This window comes from Ursus arctos, unplaced genomic scaffold, assembly GCF_023065955.2.
Source record: "Ursus arctos isolate Adak ecotype North America unplaced genomic scaffold, UrsArc2.0 scaffold_15, whole genome shotgun sequence".
In the NCBI taxonomy this organism is placed as follows: domain Eukaryota; kingdom Metazoa; phylum Chordata; class Mammalia; order Carnivora; family Ursidae; genus Ursus; species Ursus arctos.
Genome location: NW_026622819.1, coordinates 38529252 through 38539251, shown reverse-complemented (window position 1 = coordinate 38539251; position 10000 = coordinate 38529252). Strand labels below are relative to the sequence as shown.

At 42.4% G+C, this 10000-nt stretch overlaps 1 protein-coding gene across 1 annotated transcript; it reads right to left on the bottom strand.

The window, feature by feature from the left end:
• Positions 1 to 5006: 5006 nt before the first annotated feature.
• HSPB3 (heat shock protein family B (small) member 3) lies at positions 5007 to 9498 on the bottom strand. Its single transcript, XM_048224263.2, has 2 exons — positions 9261 to 9498; positions 5007 to 8933 (listed from the first exon to the last, which is right to left on the bottom strand). The coding sequence occupies exon 2, from the start codon at positions 5593 to 5595 to the stop codon at positions 5143 to 5145; it is 453 nt and encodes a 150-aa protein (XP_048080220.2). The 5' UTR covers positions 5596 to 8933; positions 9261 to 9498; the 3' UTR covers positions 5007 to 5142.
• Between the last annotated feature and the right edge of the window lie 502 nt (positions 9499 to 10000).

The window sequence follows — 10000 nt, the reverse complement described above, 5'->3', positions numbered from 1 at the left end:
TGAGGTTGTATGCCCTTTGTGTTTTCTAAAATCACTTTTTGTATGTGCTAAGGACCACTGACAGCCATTTTCAGACAATCACAAGGAGATGAGAGGTCAGGCACGTTCAGGATCCCAGTGCAGTTTGGACTCAGGGAAGTCAATGGGAACTAAAGTCTTCAACTGATGTAGCAAACACATAGAAGTTCGAAGCTGAAGGCCAAGAAAGAATTCTTGAGATGGCTTTGTTGCAGAAAGATGGTTTTATTAAAGCACGGGGACAGAACCGTGGGCAGAAAGAGCTGCACTGGGGTCATGAGGAGTGGCCCATTATATACTTTCAAGTTGGGAGGGGGTTAGGGATAGCGTAAGTCTCTAAGGAATTTTGGAAGCAAGGTTTCCAGGACCTTGAGGGTGCTAGCTATTGTTGGGAAAGGCCATTTATTACCGTCTAATAAAACCTTAGTCATGAAACCCTTCTAATGTATATCAGTGGGTCATATGCTTGAGGAATGGTTGCCGATGTATATCTTGAGGAGTAGACATAAAGGAAGTTTCCAAAGGAATTTTTATATGTCAAAGTAGACTTATAGGATTCTGGAGGATCAGGCTAAGATTGCCTTTTGCCCTTAGCAAAGTATTAACATTGAGGCAGCTGAGTTCCTAGAGGAACACCACTCTGCCTGTTTCAAGGACTTGTCAATGGGCTGTAAGTAGTAAGGAAATTCAATAATTTTTCTTCTGCCTTTGTTTCCCACATCACAATGACTTCTGGGCTCCCAGGATAAGAATCAGGCAACTTAAAACAAAAACAAATCTTTGATCCACAATCTACAAGAAAAGAAAAATCCCGGAGAAGTTTAAGAGAACTGACTTTGCACTTAAGCAAATAAAAAATTAGATAAAAATATACGGTGATGTTAGAGTCCATAACATTTGAAGGCAGTCTGGAGTACGTACGCAATAGATGCTGTAGGACTATGTGATTTGCCTGGCTCCCCCTTCCCACAGCTCTGGATTTGGGGTTGTGGTGGCTACAAACCCTGTGTGCCTTTCCATCTGCCTTCTTTTTTCCGAGGGTATCACCTGCCTCACAGACCCTGCTGCTGCCAGCAGAACAGCTGCTAAGGCTCCTAAGGTGGCCAGAGGCCAGGCTGAAACCCTGAGGCTCTGTTTCTCACCCTGAGCCCTAACCATGCTGAGTCTTCTTTTGCTCTCAGCGTGGATGAAATGTCACACCGTGGGCTAGGGGGGTCTGGTTTTCTGAGCAGCCACTAAGGGTTTGGATGATACACCCCAGAAGTGCAGGAGAGTCTATTTCCTGTGAGCTAAAACCTTGACTAAGGGGGAACAGGAAATCGCAGGGACCAGGCAAGCAAATTCTCTCTTTTTTTCTTCCCTGTGGATTGCTTTAAGATTTTATTTCTTCCCAAAGAAATTCCAGGTGCTAAGCCAACATCCTTGCCAAGAGCCTGCTGAGTCTCTTCATAGCTCATTGTGAAGTGGTGGCCAGCATGGTAACACATCACCTCACTTTGCCTCCCGTTTTTTTCCTCGCCTCTTTCCCCCTATTGTCTCACTTTTACCATTCTGGCCTTGCACTTCCCAAATAAAGTATTAGCACTTCAATCCTTGTTTCAGGCTGTATTTTGTAGGAAAGTTTTTCTAAAAGAGTTGTAACAACAGTACTCAGTTTACGGGAGTGCTGGATATTTTCTCCTTGCCCCCAGGAGTAGTCACTCTCCACTTTTTTTCCACCCTGCCCCCTGCTCTGAAAGGCTATGAAACTATATCAACAGGGTGCCCACACCCTCCAGGTAGCACTCAAGTCCCACCAGTCGGGTGCCCTGGTAGGAGATTAGACGGATAAAGTATTTATTCTCCTGGCGCCAGGGAAAGATCACCTGGGGCTGCTTGGATCATCAAAAGAAAGTCACAGCTGCCGGTCTCCTCCATCTGACTTTCTTGTTTTCTGAGCCCTGCTTCCTCCTCCCTTCCCTTTGGACCTAGGGAATGGAACAGCTCCACACTGCTACTCTCAGGTTATACTCTATCTCTTGCAGCTCTTCTTCACCCTGCCCCTCCTTTGGAATGTATCTCTTTTTAAATAAATTATTCCAATTTGAATTATTCTAATCTTGACATTGCTGTTTCCTTTGGGGAACAGCAGTGAAAAGGAATGGTTAAATTGTAACATGTTTTATCTGTGTTGGAATAGGGCATAGCCATTACAAATCAGTTAATGTTTGGTAGTAAAAGCAAGTGATGCACTTTAAAAAAAAAAGACCAAAAACAAACAAACAAACAAACAAACAAACACACTTAAGAAGTCAAGCAGTCAGAGTTCTGGAGAAAAACAGAATTCCATCACCTGGAAGGGACTTCAGTGAAGGGACCGTTGATGGGAAAGCAGAGTGAAAGGAATCCACAGGGGATGGTGAAGCACCAGGGACAAGAAAGGGCAGAAAACATGGTCACCCCAACTGCTGACCAGGCAAAAGGAAGAAACAGCATTAGGACACCCGCGCGCAGTCCAAGTGGGAGGCCTGGAGGAGGGGCCACTTCTCAGAGGTGTAGTCCTGGAGGGACACAGGCCTGCCAGAGCCTCATCCCCAGCAGGTTGGTGGAAGGAAATGCCCTGACTGTTCTCCTGTCCTGCCCACCAATCTTCTCTCTCCAATCTCTGGTCTCCAGTTAGCGCTCCCATTGTTTGAACCCAGTTGGAAACTAGAGTGATGGTGGCCTGTGGGGGTCAGTCTGCTTGGGCTCAGAGTGGGGCTGGCAAGGGCAAAGGGTGGGTTTGGGTTGGCACAAAGTGAGGCAGGCAACAGACAGTAACCAGTACGATTGGGGTATCAAACTCCATGTAAATATAATCCTAATTTTGTGAAAAGTGACACATGTATTTATGCATAAGGGAAAACTGAACTAGAAATTTAAAGTAGCAACCTCATAGTAATAAAAGAATAAGAAATGTATTTTTTTATAGTGTTTTGTATATTTTCCAAATCAAAAAGTGGTTGTGTAATACTTTAAAATTTATCTTAGAAAACATGCTAATTGGATGATGTGGTTATTTTAGTGTTAATTTCTAAGGAAAAGTTTCTATCAGTGGCTCCTCATGGTAAGAATTTTACTTCCTGGGCTCCTGGATGGCTCAGTCGTTTGAGCGTCTGCCTTCCGCTCTGGTCATGAGCCTCGGGTCATGATCTCAGGGTCCTGGGATCAGCCCCATGTCAGGCTCCCTGCTCAGTGGGGAGTCTGCTTGTCCCTCTGCCCCCTCCCCCAGCTCGCGCACACGTGCGTTCTCTCTCTCTCTCTCTCTCAAATAAATAAAATCTTTGGGGGGGGGGATAGGGTGTCTGGATGATGGACATTGGGGAGGGTATGTGTTGTGGTGAACGCTTTGTATTGTGTAAGACTGATGAATCACAGACCTGTAACCCTGAAATAAATAATACATTATACATTAATAATAATAAAAACATAAAATAAAAATAAAATAAAACCTTTAAAGAAAAAAGAAAAATAATTTTACTTCCTGAATTTTCCCAGAAGTAGGATCTCATCTAGAATAGGGTTAAGGCCAAATGAGAGGGATTTTTTTTGTTTATTGATCGGTTTCTCAAATCACTACTTTGTTTTCACACCATCCTGCCAATCATTGAGAAAGAATAATCTAATGTGGGACAAATGGTATCCCAGCTCTAATCATATTAGATGGAATTCCATTAATTATGATCATCTTTGTAATGTAGCAAAGCTGGTCTGTGATATTCACTTCGTCAAACCAAATTTCTTAAGATGCACAAACCTCAGTGAATAAGTATTAACATATAACTTCAAAATCCTTTCAATTTAATTATATAGTAAACAAATCTCTTTGGTCACATTTGCTTTCAAAACTCCTTACAGAACTGTTTGATTTCTTTTTCTCTTGGTTTGTGTCACTTGCGTTTTCACTTGAACGACAAAGCACTGTGGAGGAGCACAGGGGTGTCGTCAGTGGCCTGCATCCACCCCAGCTCTTTGCACACCCAGCCCCTTCTGTTCCCAGCACCGGGCACAGGCTGGCCGGCAGCACACGTGGGGTGCAGGGTAAGAGCAGCTATTTCCTCCCGAGAAATATTTAGCATGTACAGAATGAGATAGCAAATCTTTGGAATGTCACAGAGCAGCTGTTGATGGCAATATTCCTAAAGCAAATCCTTAACCTCCACCAATGTCTCAGCCCTTCTCAGCCCCCATCCAAGCTCTGGACTGGGAACTTCTACTACCTGCCAGGCTATTTAAAGTTAAAGATTATGCAGAGAGAGCAGATGCAGTACATTTTGCCATCTACTGAAATCTAAAATTTTAAGTAGCATCAAAGAACGTAGAGTAAAACTCTTTGAATTCAGTAAGCACACTTTTTAAAGTGGTTTCCTAAACTTAATACAAACTTATAAGAATACGAGTCAACACATATCTTTGTAATATTGCATAAATACCCACAGAACATATGCTGTTGTTAAAAATATATTCAAACAGGACTCAGATCAGCCTTTTAAAAATAAGCTACATATTTAGAACTTTTTAAAAATTAAATTTACATCTAAAAATTCCAATATTATGTTTAAGGCAGTAACAGCTATAATGAATCATAAATATATTTCAGGCCCAATTTCTAAGTGCTGTATTTTAACCTTCAGATTCTATATTTACAAATTCCACTTTAACTAAAATTCATTGAAAAGCTTGTCGAGTGAAGGGAATCACAACTTTTTTTAGCAATATAAAAAGGTTTCATAAAATGGATAAGAAATTCCTACGGCTCTTTTGCCATCAATTATTATAAATGCAGTTTCTGGGGCTTTTTTTTTTTTTTTTTTTTTGGAGTAATGAAGAAATAATTCTGAGTCTTCACTAGTATCCAAGTCGTCCCCTAAACTTTCAGTGTTTCAGGTGTAAGAATAGTATCCCTCTGAGCTATAGGAACATTTAACAATTTTCCTTTCTGAGTAAGAATAACAAACACAATCTCAACATACCAGGAACTATGTCTCTATTTTTAATCTTCATAAAAATCATTTCAAATGTGGTTAACACAAACATCCATCCCTGTGGTACCATTGGCTGAACTATAATCTTCCTCCTGCTATATGAACAAGAATTGGTAAGATGTCACTTAGTCCCAACGGGCTCCTTTACTTCCACCACCAGAATTCCATCGTGACAGAGGATGGCAGACAAATCTTTGGTTTCGATGCCATCTGGCAGTTTGTACTGCCGGGTGAAGCTTCTTGAGATAAAACCATGCTCATCCATTCTGGTTCCATGCTGAGCCTTGATCAGCAGCCAGCCTTCGAAGGTCTGAATGATGATATCTTCGGGGAGGAACTGGACCACATCCAGCAGGATCTGGAAGCGGGATTTGCCTTCTCGGGTCGGCAGCTGCGCCTCTGAGTCCACCGGAGGAACCTGGGCCGCCCTGGCTTTTCTCAGGTCCACAGTGGTTGGCCCCGGCAGTGCGTATAAAGTGTGATCCAGCCTGCAGTCTTCCAAGCCTCGAGCTTCAAACTCCTCCTCGTAGCGCACTGGAGTCTCAATGAGGTGTCTCAGGATGATTTTTGCCATGGTTGGAAGCAAAACCAGTCTCGAACAGCTTCCCTTCAGTCTATGTTCGGTCAGAGGCGAACCCTCCCAGTTGCCTACTGACTAGTTATCACTTGGAACAGCTACTCCTTGTAACCCTGCGCAGACGCAACTACTTAATTGGGCCTGAATCATACCACCACACACCCACTCTTGTCTTTTCACACACGCTGACAATGAAAAGCTATTTATAGGGCATGGTTCGAAGTTGCATTTAGCACACAGCCCGCTCAAGCCGCCCAGGCAAGGATCGTCCTTACATTCTCAGTTATCCTTGGCAAGTGTGTCTGCTTTGCTTGCCTCAAGAGAAAAAGAGAACTGGAATCAGAAACGGCATTAAAAAAAACAATCTCTGAGTGAGTATCTGTCCTTGTGAACTGCAGTGATCTAAGGGACTGTGGCTTCTTACAACAGTCCAGAGATGTGCACTCATCTTATAATATGAGCTAAGACTGCATTCGTCCTTGTCTCCAAGTACAGAGCTGAGAGGGATGAATGTAGCTCTAATTAATTAGGAGTTAAGACACACACACAGATACTCAAATCTCAGACATATAACCAACTCTCACCCCTCTGTCCTATACATTTTCTTTTCTTTCATCTTTTCATCGTCTGTCTTTAAAGGACATCTGAGTCAAGTCATCTGGTTTTATTACATTTGACTCATCAAAAATGAGATCAGATGACTAAGTTAGATAATGATGTCAAACATCAGATCCGGGAGTTTAGGGAGGCACAGAATGGGGAACTTAGCAATGAAAATAAAGCCACAGGGGAGAGAAAAATGTTAAAGTGTTGAACTATTTGATAGTAAAGCCCAGGAAACTAAGGATTAATCTAGTTGTAGCTCTGCTATTAAATTGGCAAAAATAAATGACACATAATTTCTTAATGATCATACCCTTTATGTTCAACTTACATTTAAAAAAAAAATGAGGCAACTCTACCCATTGCTGGAGAAGGATCTCCAAGACATGCTTGTAAAAAGAAAAGTCCAGAACAGCATATAATATGCTACTATTTATGCTTTTTTTTGGTAAGTAGGTATTGTTTATATAAATAGAACCTCTCTGAAAGATATGTGGCTGGGAACAGTGGCTGCATCCTGTAATGGTGACAGTGATTGGGAGACAGGGGCAGGAGGGAGACTGGCTTTTCACCATAAACATGTTTGTGCTTTTATTCCTACAGTGTGTGTAATGTTCAAAAGCACAAGAAGTTTTAAAATATAGAAAACTTCCACTCCACGGAGGTTAGTATTTTCTAGAACAGGTAGACCCAGGAATACCTTTCCTTAAAAATCATATATTCATTTTCTTAGAACGAAAGAAAAATGTCTAAAAAATTAAATGTCAGAAAACAGAAGGTAACAACCTCCCTTAGCTCCTTTTTATTACTCTAAAAACCTCTGCGGACATTTTGGTATGTTCTTAAGAACATGCCTTAATAATGCTGTTCACACTCAACTTTTTTTTTTTTTTTTTTTTAGGATTTTATTTATTTATTTGACAGAGACAGCCAGCAAGAGAGGGAACACAGGCAGGGGGAGTGGGAGAGGAAGAAGCAGGCTCCCAGCAGAGGAGCCTGATGTGGGGCTCAATCCCAGAACGCTGGGATCACGCCCTGAGCCGAAGGCAGACGCTTAACGACTGAGCCACCCAGGCGCCTGCACACTCAACTTTTTTGACCTGTGCTTTACAGGTTGGTGGCCCTGCAGGGGAACAAGTACTCTTTTAGATATTTTAATGTCCTCCGACTCATAAAATATTGAGAATTGTTTTCATCAGTGCTGCTCTGAGGGGTAAGTCAAGAATAGAACTCACTGCCAGTAGCAGGAAATAGATAAGATATTAAGGTTTTGGCTTTAAAATACTTGAAACAGTCAAGGCAAAACTGAGAAGGTACAGAGGTTTTTCATATAACCCCTGCCCTCATACATGCATAGCATCCCCCGTTGTCAACATCCCCCACCACCGTGCTACATTTGTTGCAGCTAATGACTCTGCGTTGACATACTATGATCACCCAAAGTGCACAGCGTACATTTGGGTTTGCTCTTGGTGTGTGCATTGTATGGATTTGAAAAAATGTATCATGTCATGTATCCACTATTACAGTATACACTATACAGCTACAGAGTAGCTTCACTGCTGTAACAATGTTCTGTGCTCTGCCTGTTCATCCCTCCCTCCTCTGACCATGCTTTAAAAACTGCTGTGAAATAAAGCCTATTTAAAAAACTGAAACTGAAAACCTAAAAACTAAAACTGCTCTAAAAAAATAAACACTTAAAAAAAATACTGCAAAGATACTGTTAGGGTGGGTAGAGAAAAATGCATCCAGTAATCTTACAGTTTCCCGCCTCCAAGAACCTCTAAAATAGGCAAGGAGGACCAGATGTGAGAAGTGCTTCCATGTGGGATTGCGTGTGTGAGTTGCTGGGGTTAGAAATGAGCATCCACGTTTCTAATGCAACACCCGAGACTTCTCTCAACATTTTCCCAAAACTGCCCATTCACCCTGCCCACCCTTGAACTGCCTTCCTCCTCATCAAATACCTTGACCCTTTCTCCCTTCGTAGAATCTACCAGGCTTCCAAACTGGTCTTTCTGCCCCACCTCTTGCCCTATTGTCCATCCTCCGTGGGTTTTTTTCTGTAAACCCAGTATACTATAAATGTATTTTCTCTTCTTTCCTAATAACATTTTCTTTTCTCTAGCTTACTTTATTATAAGAATATAGTATGATACATATAACATGCAAAATATGTGTTAATCAACTGTCCATGTTATGGGTAGGGCTTCCAGTCAATAGAGGGTTATTAGCAGTTAAGTTTTAGGAAAGTCAAAAGTTATACTTGGATTTTTGACTGAGCATGGTGTCAGTACCCCTAATCTCCCTCTGTTCAAGGGTCAACAGTACTCGGTCCCTGCTGACCTCCTCCCCACCTCTTCCCTTGATCCTATGATTCAGCCATGCTGTCTGGCCTTGAATACCACAAGCTTGTTTATTCCTTGGTCCTGTTGTGCTAGAGACCCTCTTGCTTTGAAAGTTCCACTGTCAGAATGTCTCAAGTTTTCCCTTTTTGTACCATTCAGCCTTCAGGTCAAATGTCATCTCTTCAGGCAGGCCTTGACCATCCAGCGAGGTCCTCCACCTGTCACTCCATTACAGTACTCTATTTTCTCTTCATCACCATGACCAGTATGAAAAGCCATCTTACTCATGACTTTGTATTCCAGTTGGGAAAGACAGACAATGGCAGTTTGAGGTCAGAAACTGAGGGTTCACTCCTGCATCCCCAACACCTAAGACAGTACCTGGAAGGTGATAGGAAAAAAGACATCAAACTGCTACAGATTTTGTACTTCTTACTTCAGTTGGTCCTTGATGCCATTTGGCCATCCTTCTGTGCACTTCGATCAGCTCCTCCTCTTTCTCCAAAGTGGATACTGTAGATGTCTTCCACTCCTCAGGTCCTCCCCTGTGGCCTGGTCTCACTCTCCTGATGAACTGACTTCCCCTGAGGGCTTGTACATTCACACCCAGACATCTCAGAGGGAGAGAACCTTCCTCTACCTCTTTATCCCTGCCTGTGATTCCCTTGTCTCCTCCCTCCTCCTCTGGGCTTTCATCCAGCCACTCACCCCTTCCTGAGTATTCTCCAGTCTCTCAGTATCCACGCTCTACCAGCCTGAAGTCAAGTGTGCCTCATCTTTTTAAAACAAGACTTCCTAGATCTTCTGTCACCTTCAAGCTAGTTATTCTCATCCCCTCACAGCCCAACTCCTTGAATTTGTAGCCTGTATTCAGTGGTCACTCTCCACACTGCTGCAGAATAACTTTTGCCCTGCCACCAACTCTGCCTTTGGTTAGGTCAAAGTCAACCTCATTGCTAAGTCTGTACTTTAACTTTATCTTCCTGCACCTGTTCAGCATTTGACATAAGCTTCTCATCAGGAAAGAATGTGAACTGTTTTTTTCTTAGCTCTCTCAAGAGGATTAGAAGAGTTTTATTCTATTCCATGCATTCTCGGGGGGACGATATCACCCACAAGGGGACAAAAATTGGTCCTTATAGAGAAAAAATGCATATAATTTAAGATTATGTAAAATCTTAGCTATTAGATAATGGTTTATAGCCCTCCAAAGGGCCACAGTACATAAACAGACACATAGTTTATCTGTGGTATTAAAATTTCACAGGGGAGAGGGAAGAGCATTAGGTGAAAAAGGTCTTAAAAAACTCCTTGGGGTGGGGGGCATGGTGCAATAATAAAACAGGTGGGAAAGACTGCTCTAGTTGACTTCATGAATTGCTCACCTGGACCCCCATATACAGGGGCTTATTTGGGGAATTCAAGTAACAACTAGTCTTGGAGTCTGA